This window comes from Carlito syrichta, unplaced genomic scaffold (genome assembly GCF_000164805.1).
Source record: "Carlito syrichta isolate Samal-C Ts95f unplaced genomic scaffold, Tarsius_syrichta-2.0.1 Scaffold308088, whole genome shotgun sequence".
Classification (NCBI taxonomy): Eukaryota; Metazoa; Chordata; class Mammalia; order Primates; family Tarsiidae; genus Carlito; species Carlito syrichta.
The window spans coordinates 920,613-943,473 of NW_007252184.1; the positions used below are offsets into that span (position 1 = coordinate 920,613).

The window sequence follows — 22,861 nt, forward strand, 5'->3', positions numbered from 1 at the left end:
ATATGTCAGCATGAATTGTCTCTGCCAAGTGAGGGCTTGCCTGGGCCTGAGTACCATGAGAGGTGCTTTGCACATGACCTCCCCTGGTATTGACATCAAGCCCCAAAGGCAAGCATGGCTGCCTTTGTTCTTGCAGCAGGGAGGGATGGGACTCAGAGAAGCCAAACAATAGGCTGAAGCCCAGAGAGCTCACACCAGGGTGTGAACTGGCGTCTTTCAGGCCCTAGGTTTGCAGGACACCCTGCTTTGAGCTTGCCTGGCTGCTCTGGAATTTCTGGCTGTCCCATATGGGCAGCCTGGGATTTCTTTCACTCTCATTTCTTTGCTCTCTTTTCCTTTCTGTCTCCCTCATCTGTCTCTGTCGCTCCGTCTCGGTCGCTCCATCTTTTGGTCTCTTTCTCTGCCTTCCTTTCTTGGTCTCTCTGTCAAAAGAGCTTCCGAGAGCCATTAAACCTTTTGTACAGAAGCCAAAGCACAGGTTTAGCGTGAGCACTCTCTGTGTCCTGCTCTCTCTCGAAGGCAGCCTGTGCTCTCTGTCCAGTTTCTGAATCAGGTTTCCTTCCAGGGACATGTTGGGGTTTCCTACGTTATTCTCTTCCCCGTGGCGGAACCAGCCGCCTACCAGCCTGTCTCTCATACAAGCAGAAGGGTGAGCAGCCCCTAAACAGCGTCATCCTGAGTCATGAGGGGTGGAGGTGCAGTGGTACCCAGCGCTGTGTGAACTTCAACTCCTGACCTGCCAAGCCCCGGCAGCGGAGCCCTCCCTCCAGCTCCAGCCGGGGTCTTGGAATCCCAGAGTGTGAAGCAAGGGCGCCCCCATGTGGTGTGATGGAGCTTGCAGCCCCTGATTCCTAGGGATTCTGAAACTTCGGCAGCTTTCGGATGACAGACTCTCAAAGGAGCTGAGAGGTGATAGGAGTGAGGGCCGTCCTTGAGCAAGAAAAGAGAGGCTTCAGGATCAGACCCCTGCCCATCTCCCACGTTCCTGGGGTACTTCCTCAGGAGCACCTGAGGGTCTGTCCTCCAGTCCATGGAAAGTGAACTGGTTCCGGAAGAGTCTGTGATGTCCATTCTCTCCATCCAAGGACTTTTATTATGTGACCTCATGGGCATCGTGTTTTACAAAATGAGCAGCAGACTGCTTTTTTATGTGGTCTTCCTGTGTTTTATTGATCAAAGGCATCATTAACTGCTGATCAAGACCTTACTTACTCAGTATGAGGTAATTAATGTGGACTTTCACATATGTTTCATGCAGTATCACTTGAGGTTGCAGTTGGCCTTCTAAGCCTTATCATAAGAAGGTTGTGGTTCCCCATAGGTATTTTGACATATTGAAAATTGATTTTAAAACTTTATTACTTTCTTTACAGGCCTTGCCCAAGTATACTGAGTACAATTCAGTAGGGAGACCAGAGCCCCCGTCTCAAGGAGCCAGCGTTTTTCTGCACAGTTGTGGAATTATTGGTCTAGGGCAGAGCTAAGGTTATTAGGTGTTTGTGTTTTTCAAGAGGAACCAGGAATCTGGACTTACATATAAGATGTCTTATTCTTTTTAATGTTGGTGACTCATTTTTTAAAAATTGCTTTAAAATGCTCTTGAGGCTGGGCACGGTGGCTCACACCTGTAATCCCAGCACTTTTGGAGGCTGAGGCGAGAGAATTTCCTGAGGCCAGGAGTTCGAGACCAGCCTGGGCAATGTGGCGAGACCACGTCTCTACAATAAATTCAAAAATTGACTGGACATAGTGGTGCACATCTGTAGTCTCAGCTACTTGGAAGACTGAGGCAGAGGGATTGCCTGAGTCCAGCAAGTCGAAGCTGTGGTGGCCATGAGCATGCCACTGCAACTCCAGCCTGGATGACAGAGTGAGACTCTGACTCAGAAAAATAAAAAATGCTGTTGAGACAGATCAGACATGTCTTTAGACTACCTTGACCCCTCCCACCCTGTTCCCAAAACCACCAGAGTGTAACCTCTAACCTAGATAACTCCTAGGCATAGAATTTTGATCAGAACCAATAAGGAATGTGATTTTCTCTGAAGCCCCAAATAAGCACGCACTGTCCTTTTCATATGAAGTAATCATATCGACTGTCCCTTGGCTTCAGGGACATTTTTTCTAGTGAGTGGATGGATTTGTCTCTGATCCAGCCATTATCAGCAGAGATTTCTTGTGAGCAGTATAGCATCACTAGTTTGAGATGAGGCTAAAGGTGCCATTTCCTGTGTTAGCCGAGGACCCCAACAAGGCTCCCAGGCCCTTCTAGAGACTAACTTCCTCAGCACCGATCTCTAACAAAAAGCTGGTCCCAAGTGCTGTTAAAATAGTCATGAAAAATAATGACAGTGTCAAGTTATTAAGCCCTTACCACGCACCAAAAACCTTGCCAGCTGGTTTGTGTACATTATCTCTATTCTTCACGCCCCTCTGTGAGGTCATTCTCGTTGCAGGTGACCAATCCGAGGTCCCTGAGAGGCAAAATGTTCATGTCAGAGAAGGAAAGTGGCCTTCCCTCGACAACAGCCAGCTTACTCTGTGGAGGGGGCCGCATCCCTCTCAAACCCCAAGATACCCAAGCAGGCTGACTGGCAGCTCTCTGATTGCACCCCCAACCATTTACGTCACCCTTTTTGGGGTTCTGCTTGGTTACCAAAAAAGTTCAGCATCCTAGCTTTCTGAGCAGTCGCTTAACAGCCAGCTTATATTACAGCAGAAACAAGCAGATCAGTTGGAAAATAATGAAATCCGTGAGATGCATGAACACAACTGGAGAGTTTCACTGAAACTCTGTCCCACTCCTTCACCCGTTTCTTCTGAAGAAGGCGCTTGTTGATGTTCAGCCTTCACTCTTGATCTCAGGAAGGCCAGGTGAAAGTCGGAAGGGTGGGGCAGAAGCCACGCAGACCTGCGTTGGGATCCAGCTTCCACAGCACTCGTCAAATATGTGACTTGGGACTGCGTACTCTGTCTCCGTGATCCTCCGTTTCCCTAGTTCATATAGGGGTTAGTACGAGCCTCTCGTGGGGCTATAGCAGGTTCTCAACAGGAGTTCGTGTTTTGCCCCTTGGCCTATTCAGGATTGCCAGGCCTCTGCCCCACCTCATCCCTGCCATTGCAAACTCTCTGCCACCTTCAGTGCAGCCTGGGTAGCTTCGTGTGACTACCTTCACTTTTTTCTCTTCCTGAAAATGAGAACTGTCTGTTCATATTCATTCGGAAAATATTTAGTGAGCATCTAGTATGTGCCAAGTGATGTGCTGCATTGTAGACAGCTCTGTCCCCGGGGTCAACCAGACCTGTGTTTCAATACTGAGGACTCCTGGCTCTGTGTTTGCTTGGCCTTGGGAAAGCTAGTTAACCTCTCTAACTTGCTTTACCTGTGAAATGGGAACCAGGCCATTCCCTCCCTCATTAGGACCCGGGAGGATTAAATGCAATCGTGTTTGGAGAGCACCTAGCAATGCCTGGAACATTCCTTGTTCCTCGAGAACCCTTTACCCACCTGCTGTGGCCAAACACTGTTCCAGTTGTTGGAGCCATCACAGGAAGCAGAGGAGGCAGGGTTCCAGCCCTCGAGGTGTACACCCTGTGGACATTCCCACTGCGTGTGCTGCTGTTAGCATCAATACCATTGGGATTCCTGGCATAAAAGACACAGGAGCTTGGCCGGGCTCGGTGGCTCAGCCTGTAATCCCAGCACTTTGGGAGGCCAAGGCGAGTGGATTGCCTGAGCCCGCAGATTCAAGACTTACCCAGGCAATCTGGCAAGACCTCATCTCTGCAATAAATCAAAAATTAACCGGGCATGGTAGCTCGCGCCTGTCGTTCCGGCTACTTGGAAGGCTGCGGCGGAAGGATCGCTGGAGCCCAGCAGGTCAACGCTAGGTTGGCCGTGAGTATACCACTGCACTCCAGTCTGGGCGACAGAGTGAGACTCCAACTCAAAAAAAAAAAAGACACAGGAACTCCAGCTAACAAGCAGATGGCCTGATGTGGGTGCATAGGGAAGACGGGCTGGTTGAGATCAGGCTCAAAGACAAGTAGGTGTAAAGGCGTGAGATGTGATGGCATGTTGGAGGGACTCGGAAGCAGGTGGTATGGCTCAAATCGCAGATGACCAGGGTATGGGAGATGGGATGCCTGGACAGCCAAGACTTTCCACATCCATGAGACAATGGTAGGTTTTGGCCTCTGCTACTAACCCTGCAGAATCCTCATCTTGGTCAATGCCTAACGCTTAGTACATCTCTACACTGTCTTCACTGCCTTTGCTTTCTTTTCTTTTATTTTTTTTAGTTGGAGTCTCACTTCATCAACCAGGCTGGAGTGCAGTGGCACACTCACGGCCACCCCAGTATCGGCCTGCTGGACTCCGGCAGTCCTTCCACCTCAGCCTTCCAAGTAGCCAGAACTACAGGTCCTTTGCTTTCTTGAGGACAAACGCACTGCCCTGGACAGAGACTATATTCTGACAGTATAGGAATGCCAGATTTCTGTTTTATTCTCTTCTCTCCAGCTTGATGTCTAACTACCTTTCCTATCAGTTTTCCCCCAGCAGGTAATGAACGACCGCTTTATAAATACTTGTTGAGTGAGTGTAGAAATTTGAGCAAGACCAGGCAGAGGTGGTCCTGGGTCAGGCTGAGACGCTGCCTGCCCAGGGACATTACCAGGTGGCATTTCCTTGGGTTCAGTCATCATTTTAATTCTGCTGTATCCAGAGCATTTAATGGTTATGCAGCACCTGCATGTGCCAAGCACTGTGATGAGCCCTTTCACGTGTACCCTACAATCCAACCTCCCTGCAGTTCATTTCATAGACGTGGTGTTCAGGCCGAATAACTTGCCTGAGAGCACAGCATTGCTAAGAGGGCAGCTGGGCCTGTCGTAGGCGTCCTGTGCTTAACCCGGTTGTTGATCTAGTTGCCTGATGGGCCCATTGCCATCTTGATGGCCGTGATCACAGTCGTGGCTTGTATTTGCCAAGTCTATTCTATGCCCCGGGCGACTGTCCTAATCTTTGCATGAGGTAATCCATTTAATCCTTACAATACAGCACAGCATGGATACTGGTACTGCCCATACCTCACATGGCACAAAGTTGTGAGTTGCTCAAGAGTGCAAACTGGTTAAGTGTCTACTCAGGGGAGATCTGAGTCCAGGCAGTCTGCCCCTGAGCTGTCCTCCTGACTGCCAGCCTCCCTGACTCCACAGCCAGCATTTGGATGCCAACATGTGGCAAGCTCTCTGTGACGTTTAGCCATGATCACTAACAGTAAACACTGGGACTCTGAGACAGTCAAATAGGGATGTCAAGTATTACATGAAGCAATGAATGTCCCTTGCACAGAGCCCAATCAGTGACAGCTATCATTTATTATTATTATTTATTTTATTTTATTTATTTTATTTGTTTCAAGTTGGAGTCTCGCTCTGTTGCCCAGACTGGAGTGCAGTGGCACGCCCCTGGCCACCACAGCCTCGACCTGCTGGGCCCCGGTGATCCTTCCGCCTCAGCCTTCCAAGTAGCCAGAACTACAGGCGCGCGCTACCACACCCAGCTCATTTTTGATTTATTGCAGAGATGAGGTCTCGCCAAGTTGCCCGGACGGGTCTCGAACCCGCGGGCTCAGGCAGTCTACTCGCCTCAGCCTCCCAAAGTGCTGGGATGACAGGCTGAGCCACCGAGCCCGGCCCATTTTTTATTATTTTTAAAATTTGTCCCCACAAGCTCATCCTTACCTTCTGCCCCACCCGCCACTGGCTAGTTCTCCCTGTGGCTCTGTTGATGCCATCAATGAAGGAGCACCCTGATCTTGTGGGGCCTAGGAACCCTTCAGGCTCTCCCCTGACATACCTGTGTCTACCTCATTCATTATGTGTGTATTATACGGTGACACTCTGTGGGCAGCCTTTTCCCCCTCATTTGCAAGTCCCTGCTGCTGTCCCCACGCACCTCCTGGAAGCCAGCCTGCCGGGAACTCATTTCTCAAGCAGCTGGAATAAGATCTGAGCAGACCCTGTTACCTGGTCTCCACAGGCAGAGATGCAGAGGAGGAGGACAGGATGTGTGCTGAGGTCAGCCTCCCCAGGGAGCATGGCTGAATCTGCTCCTCCATCTCTGCACCTGGTAGACGCAGGTTGCTTAATCCTCGGGTGTTATTCAGATGAGTTCCCGTTGCCCTGGTCGAAAGCCATGCTTACAGCTGAAGCTAGTCAGTCTAAAGAGGTATGTGGGGCAGCTGGAGACCAGGGGGCTTCTCATAGTCTCCCTAAAACACACACGCATACACATGCGTGTCCTTCCTTTCCTCTTGAGGGTCGATCGTATTTGTGGCTGCTTTGGCCCTACTGCCCCTCATCCTACGTCCCTTGTCAGTGGTTTGTGCCAACTCAGAGTGCCAGGAATAAGATGAAGTCAGAAAGGTATGGTGCATCTCAGACCCAGGCCTCTGCTTTCTCTTCAAATGGGCGGATTGCCCTGGCTCGTTCACGCCTTAAAGTGCCACACAAGAGTGAGTGCAAAGCCATCTGAAAGGACCCAGGATGGAAAAAACACATGTTCAGAGTCCTCTGTGCAACAGGCACTGCGTGTGCACCGGGCAGGTGTTTTGTTTTGTTTATGACAACCTTGTCAAAGGAGAGTGCTTTTATTATCTTTATGCAAGTGAGATTGAAGCACAGAAGATCAACTTGTCCAAAGGTCATATGTACAAGGGCGGGACTCACAAAATTGGAAATTATCTTTTGGAGGCTTTCCCCACTAGGTAGGTGTTCTAGGAACCCATTGGCATCAGTGTACCAACTGGCATAGTTGTAAGAGACTGCATTTGGCTTCAGTGAATTCTTTTTTGGGGGAGATTGTTTCAACACGTTTTCCCATTTCATGATGGATGATTTACATGAACAATATGCAGCAGTGAAATTTTGACCAAGAAACAGCATGACCCCTGTGCCCACCCTCCGTATTCACCTGATCTCAGTCCAAGTGACTTTTTTTATTTCCCCAAAAAAGTCCTCAAGGGGCAATGTTTTACTAATATGGAAGAAGTGAAAGAAAAAATGGCAGACGTACCAAAAGGCATCAAAATTGACAACTTTGCAAACGATTTTGAGCAATGAAAAAAATGTCTCAACAGGTGTATTACATCGTACGAAGAATACTTTGAAGATACCTGAAGTTAAACATGTAAGAAAAAAATACAGTTTTTTATAAGTTCCAGGTTTTTTGGGTCTCCCCTCATATATAAGTGGCAGAGCCATAATTTCAGCCCAGGTGTTCACCATTTCCAAAGGGCCCTCTTCATAGTTCCATTCTCTCTCCCACACAGGACAATTACAGACAGGTTCCTCCATTCCTTGTTCACTTACTGAGTGCCTGCTGTATGCCTGGCACTGTGCAGGGGCTAGAAACATACCATGAATGAGGCTCATTCCGGACCACAAGCCCGGCAGGCTGGTTGTACGTGCTCAGGCAACCATCACCATCACCAGTGAGCCAAATGGTCATGGAGGAACCAATCCCAAAGAAGATGCAGACCAGCATCAAGGGGACCCTGAAGAGAGACACACCAAGGCCAACTGAGGTGGGAGGGGTGTGGGGGAAGGTCAATTTTTCTAATTGGCTGTGCACAAAGCCTTGAGAGAAAGAGTGATGCTTGTCTGGGGTTTCTGAAACAGATGCACACTCCACTCAGGTTTCTTTCCCTCCTCCTGTCCCTTTTTTTTTTTTTTTTTTTGAGTTGGAGTCTCACTCGGTCGCCTAGACTGGAGTGCAGTGGCCGTGAGCGACCACTGCAGCCTCGCCTGCTGGGCTCTGGCGATCCTTCCGCCTCAGCCTTCCGAGTAGCCTTATATACAGGCATGCACTACCACGCCTGGCTGATTTTTTGATTTATTGTAGAGATGAGGTCTCGCTGCCCAGGTGGGTCTCGAACCCCGGGGCTCAGGCAATCCACTCACCTCAGCCTCCCAAAGGCGTGGGATTACAGGCTGAGCCACCGAGCCCGGCTCTGTCCCTTTTAAATATAACTTTCATTGGCATCCCTGGGAACTTATACAGGAACCACTTGAATTCCTTAATCAGGTTTGATTAAACAGCAGGGTCCCTGGTATTTGATGCTGTGGAAACCCAAGACTCTGAGAGCTGACAAGTCTGGTTCTCTCCTGGCATTCTGACAGGGGTTCCATTGCTTTCAGCCTCATGGTCCCAACAGTTTGTCACTTGTCAGCATTGGCCTCAGCCATTCACTGCAACGCCGCAAAGAGGTCTGTACAGCCACGTCCACTACAGGAGCAGAAGCTTGCGTGGGCAGAGATGGAGCACTCCAACCCCTGCCCAAAGAGTGGGACCACAAGAGGTCCCAGGTGGTAACAGCATCAAATGGGCTGATGTTCGAAGCAGTCACCCTGATCAGAGGAAGAGAGTGAGAAGATGCTCTTCAGAAATCTGGGATGGTGTTCTCAAGCTCGGGCCAGAGGCAGAATTAAATCAAGGAAAGCAAGAATGGAAAAGTCTGCTAGATCTGACAGAGAGGGGGACGTTGTTGACCCTGGCCAGATCCATGAAGTCAAAGGAGCATTATGATAGTTTGAGAAGCTCATGGATGGTATAGGAGATAGCCAGTGTAGGAGGCTCAGTAAGCCAGTGACGTATAGTCAGTGCACGTCTCTAATCTCAGTACTCCTTGTTTTCTGACTTCTGCCCTAGTTCAGTCCTACAAGGTAGGATCTGCCATGTGGATAAGATTGGCAGTTGGCATTTAAGGAGTGTAAGTATGCAGGCCACGGCTTCCTGCCTCCTCCCTCCATTCTGTTCTTCACCTCTCCCGCCAGCTGCCTTGACCTATGAACTCAAAGAATTTTGTCGCTCCAGTTGCAAGTTTGGAAAGATAGACCACAGTAGCTCACAACTATCATGTTCTCAGACTTGGCCCAAATAGATCCTGTGATTATTGATCTTTCTTGCCTTATTCTAAGCTGGTGCAGACCTAATGAAAACAATTATTATTATCATATGATGATGATAGCTCCTAGCTGTGTGGTAGTTACTAAACTTTCAAAGCTTTAATATCTTCATTGCTAAACTGAGAATACTAGTAGCTATGTCATAGGTTGCAGTGAATAAAGCAGTAATGACTGTAAGTGCTTAGCACAGTGCTTGATACTGAATTCGTGTAAGCACTTACTATTATCATGTGTCGACCACCAGCAGTATGCCAGGCATGCTCTAACAAACTCAGTTCTTCTGTGTCCTCTGTGCTTGCTCACAACCAGATACCTAGAGCAAATACCTAGAGCACCCTCTCCCAACTGGCTCACTCCTGCTGCCTGATCAGAACATACACACAACTCAGGGGTGAGAAGTCCTCTGTGGCCACGCACCCAGGGAGCTCTGCACGCCCCCTCTCTCCTTCCCTCCTAGACATTGATCTCTGTACGAACAGAGGTTATATCAATTCACTTAGCTCTTTGCCTTACATCTATGTGTCTGGCTTCATTAATATTCATTAATTAATGAATATATTATCTTAGTTCTCTTAATCACCAAGTCCATAAAGTATTTATTATTACCAAGATAAGGAAACAAAAGCCCAGAGTGTTAAGAAAATTGCCTGTGATTACACACTTAGTGAAGTGGTGGAATTAAGATAGAATCTACATCATCTGATTTAAAAGATCATGCTCTTTTTTTCTCACTGCTCAGCCTCTCTTCAAACTGGGAGACATCCAGTCCTCAGGTGTGTGTAGAAAATAATTTTAGTTGGCTCCTCTCAAAATATCAGAATATAAGGCCACAGTCCTTTATGGCGGCCATCCAGCAGGAACTGGAGAGCAACTTCCCCCTTTATGCTGGGCTTTGGCTCCCTGGTTTATCTCGTCCCCTGCCTTCCTTTTTGCCTTCCCAACACTGAAGCCTGGTGTCCACTGCCACGGATCACCTGCCTGCACTGTCTCCGCCAGTCCACACCATCATTTGTATCCCCAGCCTGGCCCTGCAACTGTTTGAGTGTACCCCCTCCACCCCAAAATATAGACAGACCCAAACAGGAGATAATTCCCCAAAACCATTTTTCTCTGTTTAAACTTTTGTTTTTGTTAACTTCAGGGGCGAGTTATTTTTCTAATTTCCTTTTTCTGAAGCTGACATCAAATTGGGTTTGCAATAAGTCTTAGTCCACTTTGCACCACTATAACAGAATACCAAAGACTGGGTCATTTATAAATGACAGAAATTTATTTCACACGGTTCTGGAGGCTGGGAAGTGCCGGCAGGTTTATTGTCTGGTGAAGGCTGCTTGTGCTTCAGAGATGGTGCTTGGAGCAGTGCTTTTTCCCATGCAGTGCTATATAGTCTCTTCTCAACACAGCAGCCAGAGTGGCCCTGTGACTAGAGAAAGCAGATTGTTATCTTAGAGCTCCCCGGTGTCTCCCCATCAAACCCCATGGCCTCAGTGTTTATTTTCTCTTGTGCTTAATAACAAATTAACACAAACTTGGTAGCTTATAACAACACACATGTATTATCGTACAGCTCTGGAGGTCAGGAGTCCAAGACGGGTCCTACAGGACTAATACAAGGTTTCAGCAGGTGGCATTCTTTCTGGATGCTCTGTGGATGATCTGCTTCCCTACCTCCTCAAAGTTACCCACATACTGTGGTTCATGACCGCATCCCTCCAACCGCTGTTTCCATCGTCCCTTCCCTTCCTCTGACTGACTCTTCTGAGGGCCCTGTCACTATAGTAAGCTCACCCAGATAATCCAGGGTGATCCTCCCTTCTCAGCGTCTTTCACTTAAGCACATCTGCAAAGTCCCTTTGACGGTTAAGGCAATATATTCATAGGTATGTGGGAGTAGGATGTGACCATCTTCGAGGAGAGTGTAATTCCACTTGCCACAGCCTTCAGTGATCTTCAAGACCCTGTGGGGTCTGCAGCACTGCCTTCCTGCCTCTCCCCAACCCCAGGTAATTTCCCCGTTCCTTATTCTGCACTTGTCACTGAGGCCTCTGATTTGTTCCCTGAATACACATCAGGCATTAGGGCCACTGCACTGAGTGTTTCTTTAGCCTAGTTAAACTCTTACCCTGTATAACCGCATGACCTGCTCCAAGTATCTACTCCAATATCCCCATCTCCGTGAGACCTATGCTGACCACCCTATTTGAAATTGCAGCCCATTCCCTACTCTGGCATTCCTGAGCCCCCGTGCCCAGCTCTGTTCTGTCTTCCACAAAAATTCTCACTTTCTGATGAATGATGTTGGTTAGTACTTAGGCTTATTGTCTGTCTACATGTAAGCTCCATGAGGATAGGAGTTTTTGCCTGTCATATGTGCTGAGATGTTCTAAGTGCTTAAGCGGTGCCTGGCACACTGTGGAATGCATGAGTCAGTGAACAAATGAAAGGACACAACAGTAAAGTCAGCCCTTGGCGGGACCTCAGGCAATGGGAAAAGGCCAGGACTGGTGTCTGTGGTGATGACCCCAGTCAAGCTGACATGAGGAGATGAGAAGGCAACCATAGTACGACTGACACATACTCAGAGCCTGGTATCTGCAGACATCATGCACTGTTTAAACACATACAGGGCTCATTGAATCCTCGATTAACTTGGTTATTAATCCCCCCATTTTATTGATACAGAAACTGCAGAACAATGAGGTTAAGTAGTTCGCCAGGATGTGACCCTGAGCAGTCTGACTTCAGAGCCTTGTCGCCACCCCTGTGGCTTTGAGGAGGTGAAGTCACCACAACCATGCAGCGCTTCGGGGTTCCTCATTTCTTCCAAGTCACTTCCCCACAGTCTCATCTTGCCAGGAACCTGGGCTGCTTCTCTTGTTAAAGGGATCTGCCTCCAGGGGAAAGGATGGGGTTAAAAGAGAGAATGAGACAGTGGAAGGGAAGGGTGTGTATTGTGGGGGGGCGGCAGGAGGGAATCAAATGCCAGGGTCAGTTTTGGGTTTGGTAATTACAAGCAACAGGGAAGGCCGTCTAGCTAACAATCCACCCTTTCGTGCTGTTTCTTTGGTTTAACGGAGCCTGTGAGGGCCCACGCTGACTGCCCGCTTCCAACCCCTCAGTTGGCAGAGGAAACCTCGCTAGTCAATCACGTCCCCTCCCCTGCTTGCCAGCTTTGCCAGGTGGGACAAAAAGGGACAGGAACTGTGTGCCTACTTGAGTGAGTTGAGAGGAGGGACTCAGGGAGAAAGATACACAGAAGAGGAGACTGGAGGGTCTCAGAAGATAAACCCTATCCAGCTCAGTGTTGCCCGCTGTTCAGCCCTGCCAGGTTGGAGGAGGTGAATTTACTCTGCGAGGAACACCTGAATTGTTTTTGACACGAAGAAGGCCTCAGAGAGCTGGCTGGGGACTGAGATCTAATAAGCTCTGCTTCTGTAGACAAGCAAGTCAAAAATCCAGCCTAGCCGTAAGCAGCATGTTATCTTTTCTGAATCCTCTTCCACTCTCGCCCATTCTCTTGCCATGGTAACTGATTGGGTTTTTGGTAATTCACACTGATTATCAGTGTGAATAATTGGCTATCAGTAACCACACTGATTAAGTGATTATCAGTCATCACACTGATGATCAGGGTGGTGATAATCAGTGATCAGTTATTCTAAGTCAGGCACTGCCTCCAGCTTTTGAATCCTGGGAGATAAAAGATAAGTACTTACTATTCCCATATACTGATGGAGAGCCTGTGACAGGAGAAGTTGTGCAAGGTGCCCACACTGGCTGGCTCCAAGTCTCTTATATTTGCAGGGTTCTCCATGGTATGAGCAGAGTCCTGAGTTGCTTAAATAGGTTCCTGTGGTTTTTTGAAAGAATTCTTCAGTCTAAAATATTGTAGTAGGTTTGTGAATGTTTTTGCAGCAGTCTTGGACAAGAAGCCAGGGCAATGGATTACTTGGGGTTTTCCAGAGAAACAGAGCCAAGAGGCGGTATATAGATGCTGTGTGTGTGTGTGTGTGTGTGTGTGTGTGTGTGTGTGTGTGTGTGTGTGTGTGTGTGAGATGTTGGTATAGATAGATAGTGATATGTCTATTAATAGATATTAGTGTATATAGGGGAACGATTTTAAGGAATTGGCTCATATAGTTGTGGGACTGGCAAGTCTGAAATCCACAGTGCAGACCAGTAGGCTAGAAACTGAGGCAGTATGTCTATGTTTCTGTCCTAATGCAAAATTCCTTCTTTACTGGAAATGCTCCATTTGTTTGCTGTAATCTTCGTCCCTTAAAGTCAATGGATTGTAGATTTTTTTCTTTTTTTATCAGAGTCACTCTGTCTGGACTGAGTGCAATGTCATGTTCATAGCCACCACAACCTCAACCTGCTGGGCTCAGGTGATCTTCCGCCTCAGCCTTCCAAGTAGCCAGAACTATAGATATATGTCACTACACCCAGCCTGATTGTAGATGGGTTTTTTTTGTTTTTTTCTTTTGAGTTGGAGTCTCACTCTCTTACCCAGACTGGAGTGCAATGGCCACTACCGGCCACCGCAGCCTCGACCTGCTGGGCTCTGGCGATCCTTCCACCTCAGCCTTCCCAGTAGCCGGAATTTCAGGTGTGCGCTACAAAGCCCAGCTAATTTTTTGATCTATTGTAGAGATGAGGTCTCGCTGCCCAGGCAGGTCTCGAACCCGTGGGCTCAGGCAATCCACTCACCTCAGCTTCCCAAAGGCGTGGGATTACAGGCTGAGCCACCAAGCCCGGCTTGATTGTAGATGTTAATGACACCTCCAAAATAGCGGCACAGCAACATCTAGACTAGTGTGTGATCAAGCAACTGGGTACTCTAGCCTGGCTTATTTGACACATGAAATTAACCATCATTGACAGCACGTACCCCGTGCTTAATGTGTGCCAGACATTGTACCAGGCGCTTCTATAAGTACTCTGCTCTCCCTAACATGTTTTGCAAGTGCCTGAACTCTGAGACTCAGAGTGGTTAGAGTGACTTGCCCGAGGGCAAGCCCTGGAGTAGTCAGAGCTGGAAGCCAGGTTTCTTTGGTGACCACCACACTAGATTGCCTTCCAAAACTTCAGTTTTAATAATCTAGATTTAGCCATCTAAGAGAGATGAATGAAGTGATCCAAAGTCTAGGTCGGGGCTGGACCTAGACTCGGATCTCTTCGTTCCAGTCCAGCTTTCTCACTCACCGTCCTGCTTCTCTGCTCCTGGAAGATTCTGCACTTAAAAAACTCCATCTCCTGCAGGACTCGCTTTCTGGAAAATAAAGGCTGCGAATTGTTCACCCCTAGGTCAGCAAGCCCCAACTGAAGTAAGATGTACTAACAGAACACAGTGCAAAAGGACCCAGGCCGTCGCTGCCTTCTTTACCCACAGATGTACTGAGAATTTCTACACTGTAACCACTTTATTGCCAAAACAACTCCATAATGAAACCTTTTCAGGACATCAGTATTAAACTGAGTCTGAAATGGACCTATCTGGTGACAAATCCATCTTTGTGGCAGTTTGTATTTTAGTGAGATTAAAGGGAATTTGCAGAAAGCACTTCAGAATCTGATGCTGTCTATGCCTAGGGACATTTGCAAGGCATGCTGCTTACCAGGTCTGTTTACTGTGGGCCTTGCAAATGTTATCCATTAGGGTTTCTGAATCACAAGTAACAGAAACTAATGCTAGGTAGCTTAATAAAAATACAAAGAAATCAGAGGAAGACAAAACAAATCACAGTTGGTGATTTATCTTACGGAATCAAAGTGGGACTTGGAAAACCAATTCAACCAGGGCAGCTCTGAGCCCCTGTGCAGAATTCAGAAGACTGGAGCATTGTCTGATATCACTGCAGGTCAGCCGTGTGGTTTCCCAGTCTCTGTATGTCTGTTCAGATTCCCAAGGGTAAAAAAAAACTGATTTGCTTAGCTTGAGTCAGCTGTCTACCCCTAAACAACCTACCCTGACTGGGACTTCAGTAAGGACAGGCACAACGCTGGGAGAGCCACACTTGTGTATAGGGACAAGTTCCCCTCATCGAAGGGAGAATTATTTTCTAGTGGGAATCATTCTGCAAGAAGGAGTTACTACAATAACTGTGATTATAATTATAATTGAAGGCTTAGATAAAGCATTTATAGATGGATCTACCATGTATATGGATATACATGTATGTATATTTTGCCCATTTCCCTCATAGTTCAGCCCCTGCAGCCTTCATTCATTTCCTAAAATCTGCAAATGCAATCTTTGGTCGTAATTTAAAGATGCTTGTCCTTAGGCTTCTAGCATCCTGAGATGTAAATGCCTGGCACATTGTAGGCACTCAGTGATTGTTGAATGAGAAGCAACCACCAGTACTGAGACACCTTCCTCATCACTCCAGGGTTCCAGGGGCTTTGCTGTCTTGGTTTAAGGATATTCCTTGGACCCATATGTGCTACCCCCAACATCCAGAATTAATGGATAAGGTCCACATCTTTCCAGGGGGCAAGGTGAAGAGCCCAACTCTGCCCATATCCAGTATACAATTGATAGAAAATGTTAGCTTGTACTGGATACCTGACCACAAAGGAGAGCATTGTGGGCATTTGAAAACGGATGTTATTGTTCAGACAGACAAAGAGGGAGAGGAACACAGGCCAGAACCGGCTGTCTCAAACTCTGACCGTCAGACTGGCTGAGTATAGCTCACCCATGTTCCATTTTGCTGTCACCCTTTATGAACCTCCTCTGAAATAGTGGCATGAGGGCTACGTATCATTTAGTAGACAGTTAACTTAAGCACCATGTTGAAGAGTGAATTACAGTGGTATTCACAAGGTGCCAAATGAACTTTCAATCCATCTCTTCACCACTCCTCTCCACAGGGACCTAGTGAGTCCTTGTAGCCAGGAGTGGCTTCAGAAAACTGTCCTTATTCTGACCTAGTCCAGAATCTTCCTCATCATTCAGTGATACCAAGCCCTACCGATGACTTTCTTGGTCTGTCACTCGGTTCTTGTCCCACATGGGCCTGGGCTGACATGATCACTTCCCTAGAGTATGATCACACTTTGCACACCAGCCCTAGTCCCTGCTTATGCATAGCCTTGAAGTTTTGTTGAGTGACATGACTTTAATAGTGCATCAGTTAACAGTTGTGTGGCCACAGGAGACTGCTGCTTCCAGTATCTTTCAAAATGTCTTCCAATGCCTACCATTGCCCCAAGGGAGTCTGCTTTCTCTGTTTCAGAGGTAGAAGCCGGGAGCCCATGATGGCGAGGAGACCCAGAGGTCAGTTGTCTGAGCAGAAGGCCAGAATGAAGTTACAAGGTCCTAGTCAAAAGAGATCATAGAAGATCAAGCCAGGGGGTCACAATAGCACTAAGTGACTGCATGTCACAGCTTTGCCTTCCCTTGGCCTGCTGTACCAAGTGGTATGATAGTAACCTTGCTCAGTCTTCACGGCAACTCCAGCAGGTAGACATTATTGCTGTCATCTTAGCAAGGAAGAACCAGGGGTAGTGAGAAGCTAAATGGCTTACTCAGGAAGACAGGACTCATAAAGCAACATTGCCAGGGTCCAAATCCAGTCTGTGTTCATGTAAAGCCTCATATTGTACAGCCCTCTCTGAGCTTTTTTCCCTTTCCAAGTGATGGCCACAGAGCCGGGAAATGACCACAAAGCCAGAGGGGCAGGAGCTGGGTCTCAAAGCAGAGCAGAAGGCCAGTTACAAAGGTGGGAGTCGACCAGGTGATAGAGGGCTTTTCACCAGGCAGAATATCAGAACTCTGTCTTACCCGGCACTGGCTGCATGGGGTGGCTCTGGCTACTTTAAAGGCTCAGGGTCTGGAAGGCTCAAGGGGTTGAAAAGAGAACCTGTAAAGGCCCAGGTTGGTGGTTCTCTCATTGGCTTTCTGTGCAGCTGCTCTCGTGGGGCCAGTGGTGCAGTAGGAGTAGCTGACCAGCCTGGGGAACCCAGCAAGCAGGGCTTCAATCCCTGGGGGTCCTTTGAGACCTTCCTTCCATGCTTGACTCTGGCAGAAGCACACACTACAAACAGGTGGTGTGGGGAGATCCCACTCCACACTGGACTCCCTGAGCTTAGCAAGTGACCTCACTTCCTGGGGCTTCCATTTCTCCTTCTTAAACTGAGAGATTGACCTACTTTCCCTCCCATGCCTCCCTGGGCCAGCCACCGCTCTGCCCTCATGGGGGAAAGGCTTTGGCCTGGTGTCACAGGGCCCCATCTCTCTTTCTGCCTCTTCTTTTCAGGAAGTCTGTCATCCAGCTCGACCTCGCCAACACCAAGAAAGCAATGATCGTCCCTGCGTTTGAGACGCTGCGCTACCGTCTCTCTTTCCCCAAGTCAAAAGCAGAGTTGCTATCCATGCTGGACATGGGGACCCTCTTCACATTCAGGTGAGTAGTCCTTGCTGCTGACTTCTGGGAGCACACCAGATGTCTTCTCTCTCCTGGGAAACCCGGACACCAAAGCTGTTAGCCCGGAAGTTTGTTGCCAGCCTTAGTCCATGTGACGCCAAAACAGCACCACTCACCCCAAAGAGCGTTTTTGGAATCTTCTCTCTCCTCCCACATCCCATGTACATTTTTGTACGTGGAGGACAGATATTGTGTGTCCAGATGGAAGAGTAGGCATGTTGGGTAAGAGATTAAGCTTATTCTCTCTTTTATGTGCTTGCCCATTCATTCCTTTGGTAAGTGGGTTTCATTCTATTAGTGCCATGGTGGGGTTTCCCTCTTCTTGGGGTGAGTGATCTGTTCTTGCCAACCCCCCCCCACCCCCCGCCCAGGCCTGGGTTGTGCATCAGTTGCTTCAGCAACATAAAGTCATCAAGGTAACTCCAAAGTTGCACCCAGCAGATGGGGCAGCTGACTTGCTGGCCTGAGTGACAGCTGCAAACAGAACCCTCACTTTCCTTCTTTCCCAGTCCCCTAAGTCCTGCAAGAACGTTTCAGGGCACTGCCCCGCATCACCCATCCGGAGCACCCCTGTCACTGCCCCAGAATCTGTACGACCGCATGGGTGCAAACAGGTTCCATCTCTAGGCTGCAGAGTCAAGTGTGGCAATTAGGTGGACAGGGAGGGAAATAGGCGTCCTACTGGGTCTCTTAATGGAGTGGTCTGAAGGGAGAGCCGGTGCTTCTGCCTGCCCCTGTTTTTTTTGTTTTTGTTTTTTTAGTATATATTCTTTTTTATTTTTTATTTATTTATTTATTATAAAGATGTGGGGTACAATTCAGGGTTAGGTATACAAACACTGATCATGCAGGTACCCTTCTTGATGAGGTACGCCCCTCCCTCCCCTAGCAGTTTCCCTCAACTGCCAGTCCCAACCCCCCTCCCCTGACTGTTTTCCACTACTGCCAGTCACTTTCTTATAGCATTATAATTGTTCAAGATCACCTTATATATGCTCCTGTTTTAAAGTGAGGCCTCCATTTTGAATGATATAAGAATAGCCAAAACTGCCTTTGAGCTAAAAAGTATAGATCTCCAGGTAATCAAAATGTTACTGGAAAGATTATAGTCATAACAACTTGGGATTCCATACCAATATTAAGTTTCTAAAAAGTTTTCTCAAACAAACTTTATCTTGTGAAAAAAAAACTCTGTGAGGTATGTTATTCATTCAGCAATTGAGAGGTTATCATTTTTCATGTTTTGTACAGATGAAAAAACTGAGGCATCGAGAGGTCCTGGTTGAGTCAGAATTCTAACTCCAGCCTCCTTCCTCTATCTGGAATTCTGGAAAGTGACCTGAAAGAGTTAATACCCCACAGCCCAAGCTTTCTGTCTTTTCATAAAGAAAGAGTAACTGCCATTTATTGAGTGTTTAACATGTACCAAGCACTGTGATATATTTCATCCCCACAGTTGAGGCATATACTGTTATCCCCATTTCACAGATAATGAAACTGAGCCTCTGAGAGGTTAAGTAACTTGCCGGATGACACACAGCCAGCAAATGACAGAGTTGGATATTATGTGTCCAGGTAGAAGACTAGAATGTCTACATCCCTGCTGGATTCAGCCCAGGTCTAAGGGAACCACAAAGCCTGTGTTCTTAACCAATATACTATCAGGCCATTGACCAGGTTCTGGATTTTCTTATCAGTGTTTGAAGGTATAGGGTAAAAACTTTCTTCTGGAAATTGAGGCTTTGATACCAAACCTTAGTCTGAGTCTCCCACAGACACCACAGCCTGATGGCTGAACATCTGGCAACTTTCCAAGCTGTTCTTCCTTTCATCTCCATCCCTAGATTAATTGAGAACTCATTTTGATGCCCCAACCATGGGCACGAGAGTTGGGGTTTGGGCTGCTGTGTTTGTGATTGCTGCTCTGGCCAGCAGCTTGCAAGCTGTCATTCCAAGTGCTAAATTACAGACCTTCCCTCTGAGAAATTGTTTTTGTCACCTGCTCACCAAATAAGGAACTCTAAAGCCTTCAAGCAGCTAAAACCTACTTCCCACCGTGCCTGGAACAAGAGTATCTACACCCCAACATGTCCTCTAGGGCAGTGGTTCTCAGAATGTGGTCCCTGCACCTGTAGCTTCAGCATCACTTGGGAACTTGTTAGAAATGCCCAGAACTCCTGCTTCAGGAACTCCAGGGCTAAACCAATCTTCCAGATGATTCTGATGCACACTGAAATTTGAGAACCACTGCTCAAAACAAAGTACTTCCCAAATATTTTCTCCTCAATAAAGTACACCCAGGAAATCTCTCTCATCGTCTCATCTACTTTTGGGGGGCATGGCAGGGGGAAGGCTACCTGGTATTGCTGGTTTCAGAAAGCAGCCCCTGAAGTCCAGTGTCTGCTGAACTGACAATGGGTTCCTCGAGTCATTTTCAGGCTCGGATTTGTTTGGACAGCAAGTCAGCTGTAACTTCACTGTACCCTGTGCTGCCCGGCCACTCAGCATATTGTCCATGTCCATGCTGAGCTAATGGAAGCCACCTCCCTGGCCAGATGAACAGACTGATCCACCTGTCCCTGACTTTAGCTTCTCTTTCCTTCTTTTTCATATTATAATAGGCCAAGAGTTTAGATTCTAAAGATGGAAGACAAATAAGTCTATCAGTATCACCAAGAACAAGACCATTAGAAATAGACATAGTATTTGGGGGTCAAATAGAGGACTAATAAGGAGAATTTTCTCCTCTCTCTCTCTCTCTCTTTTTTTCCTTGAGGAATTACTGTATATTGTTCTGCGGAGTCCTCAGCTCCTAAGTGACAGAGATAGGATTTGAACCCTGACCTGATGGCATCACTGTGCCATGCTTTGAACCTAAGACAGGTTCACGGCCACGGGTTGTGCTATGCCAGTTCTGTCCGAGGCTTCAGGTGTTGAGGTTGCCTGCTCAGCAAGTTCACAAGTGGAAAAGCAGCTGCTTCTTGGCCTATTTTTGGATTAGACCCAAGGCTGGCAATTTCTCAGTTTCTCTCTCTTTTCACACTCCATTAAAGTGACATTGCTCAGCCTTTTATTTTTTTTTTTTTTCCATTTATGTGACTTTGATTTTGGTGGAAGTGCTACATTGATGGAGCTGAGATTCGAGTCCCTGCCTTCCTCAGCCCGGCCATCTCACCCACAGCACAACTTGAAAGTCCACCCATTGGCCAGTGCCCATTCAGCCATACTGGCTGGTTCCCTGAGGATACCAGTAAAATCCACCTCAGTAGCGAAAGGGCAAAATAAGGAAGCAGCTGTGTTTCCTACCAAAAAGTACCCCACTGGCCACATGAAACATTCTCAGTTAGAGCTCCCCCACACCCTTGCTTTAGAGAGTCTTTCTGAAGGATCAGGTAGAACCCAGGAGCTCCTTTCTTGCTACAGCTGAGCTGAGTTTCCACCTCCTGTCTTGCTTTCATCTCATGAAGCTTTTCTTTCTGGCGCTGGATACCACATCCCCTAACTCCTTTCTCTTGGGCCCTGTCTACTCCATTCTAGATGCCTAGCTTCCTGCTGTCTCTCTCTAGTTTCCAGAGGCAAATTCCTGTCCAACTCATGGGCCTCCATCTTAAGTAGCTGCCATGTTAGGTTACTCATTCATTCATTCATTCAATTTAGTGCACAATAGTTGAGTACTCGTTTGATAGACCAGAGAGTGTGGGGGACAGTGACATGTAAGAGAGGTAACCCAGCAAGTAGTTAAGGAGGATCCTGGCCTTTGAGGCAGGCTACCTGGATTTGAAACCCATCTCTACTTGACACTGAGTAAGTTATAAGACTTTAAAACAATACATATACATATATATAAAATGTTAAAAATAGTCCCAGTATATAGTGAATGGTTGATAAGTATTAGTTGCTTCTTCTTGTAGTTTTATGACTATATTCATTTTCTATTGCTGTATGACAAGTTACTGCAACGTAGCAACATAAAACAACACAAATTCATGATCTCACTGTCTCTGGGGGTCAGAGATCTGGGCATGGAATGGCTGGATTCTCGCCAGACTGAAATGAAGAGGTGACAAAGCTGCAGTTCTCTGGAGCAAGTGGCATGTAGCCCTCTTCCTAGCTCACTGGTTGTCAGCAGGATTCCTTTTTTTTTTTTTGCAGTTGTAAGTCCAAGGTTCCTTTTTCCTGCTGGCTTTTGGCCAGGAAGCACTCTCAGCTCCAGCTCTTGGAATCTAGTTCTTGCCATATGGCCCCCATAGGCAGCTCCCAACATGGCTGTTTGCATTGTTCCAGATCCAGATGTAAAGGGCCACGTGATTGGGTCTTCACCCCAAAAGTCTCCCTTTCAATTAATCCAAGGTCAACAGATTAGTAACCTTAATTATATCTATAAAAATCCCTTTTCCATAGCATGCAACATAATCCGGGAGTGATATCATACATTCTCACAGGTTCTGCCTCAAGGGGGAGAACATACAGGGTGAGGGTCATGGAGGGCCATCTTATACTTCTGTGTGCCACCATGGTCTTTGGCAGGAATGACTGTAAAGCAGGTCAGCCTGCAATTAGTTCCATGTAACTGACCAGAGCACTCCAGGAGTCACCTTTACGTAATGAGAGACTCCTCATTAGTGAAGGATGTAACTGACTGATTAGTTTTCTGTGGCTGCTACAACAAAATGCTACAAACTGGGGACCTTAAACACAAAAACTTATTCTGTCACAGTTATGGAGGCCAGAAGCCCAAGATCAAGGTGTTGACAGGTCCCTGCTTCCTCCAAAGACTCTGGGGAGGAATTCTTCCTTGCCTTTTTCTGCCTTTTTGGTGGTTGCCAGCAGTCTTTGGTATTCTTTGGCATGTAGATGCATCGTCATTTCAGTCTCTGCCTATATCTGCACATCCTGTGTTCAAATTTCTTCCTTATAAAGATACTAGTTGTTGGATTAGCACCCATCCTAATCCACTGTGATCTCATCTTAACACGATTGCATCTGCAAAGACCCTGTTCCCAAATAGGTCCCATTCACAGGGGCTGGAGGTTGGGACTTGAACATAGCTTTGGGAAAGATGTAATTCACTCCACCATGAGGATAACATCAGCCAAATCAACCGGGTTGGAAAGCTTGCCTTCCTTCCCTCCACTTAATGGCTTTTCTCCATGTGTCCCAGGTACCACGTCTGGACGAAAGGCCACGCACCCACAAATTTCGCCAAGTGGCGGACTGCCACCACGCCTTACCGGGTCGAGTGGGAGGCTGATTTTGAGCCGTATGTTGTTGTGAGACGTGACTGCCCTGAGTATGACCGGAGGTTTGTGGGCTTTGGCTGGAACAAGGTGGCTCATATCATGGAACTGGATGCGCAGGTGAGAAGAATGGAACATCTACCTGTGCAGTGGGGTGTGGGGAGCAGAGGCCTAAGAGGGAACAAGATGTGTTCAGGGACCTAGACTGAGAATATGGCA

The 22,861-nt window shown here is 47.4% G+C and overlaps 1 protein-coding gene across 1 annotated transcript in view; it reads left to right on the plus strand.

The window, feature by feature from the left end:
* The window catches only part of LARGE1 (LARGE xylosyl- and glucuronyltransferase 1), a 515,425-nt gene that overhangs the window by 488,489 nt on the left and 4,075 nt on the right, over positions 1–22,861 (plus strand). Inside the window, exons 13-14 of the mRNA XM_008064872.2 lie at positions 17,238–17,384; positions 22,567–22,762. Coding sequence (XP_008063063.1) covers positions 17,238–17,384; positions 22,567–22,762 — 343 coding nt within the window. The remainder of the gene's footprint in view (positions 1–17,237; positions 17,385–22,566; positions 22,763–22,861) is intronic.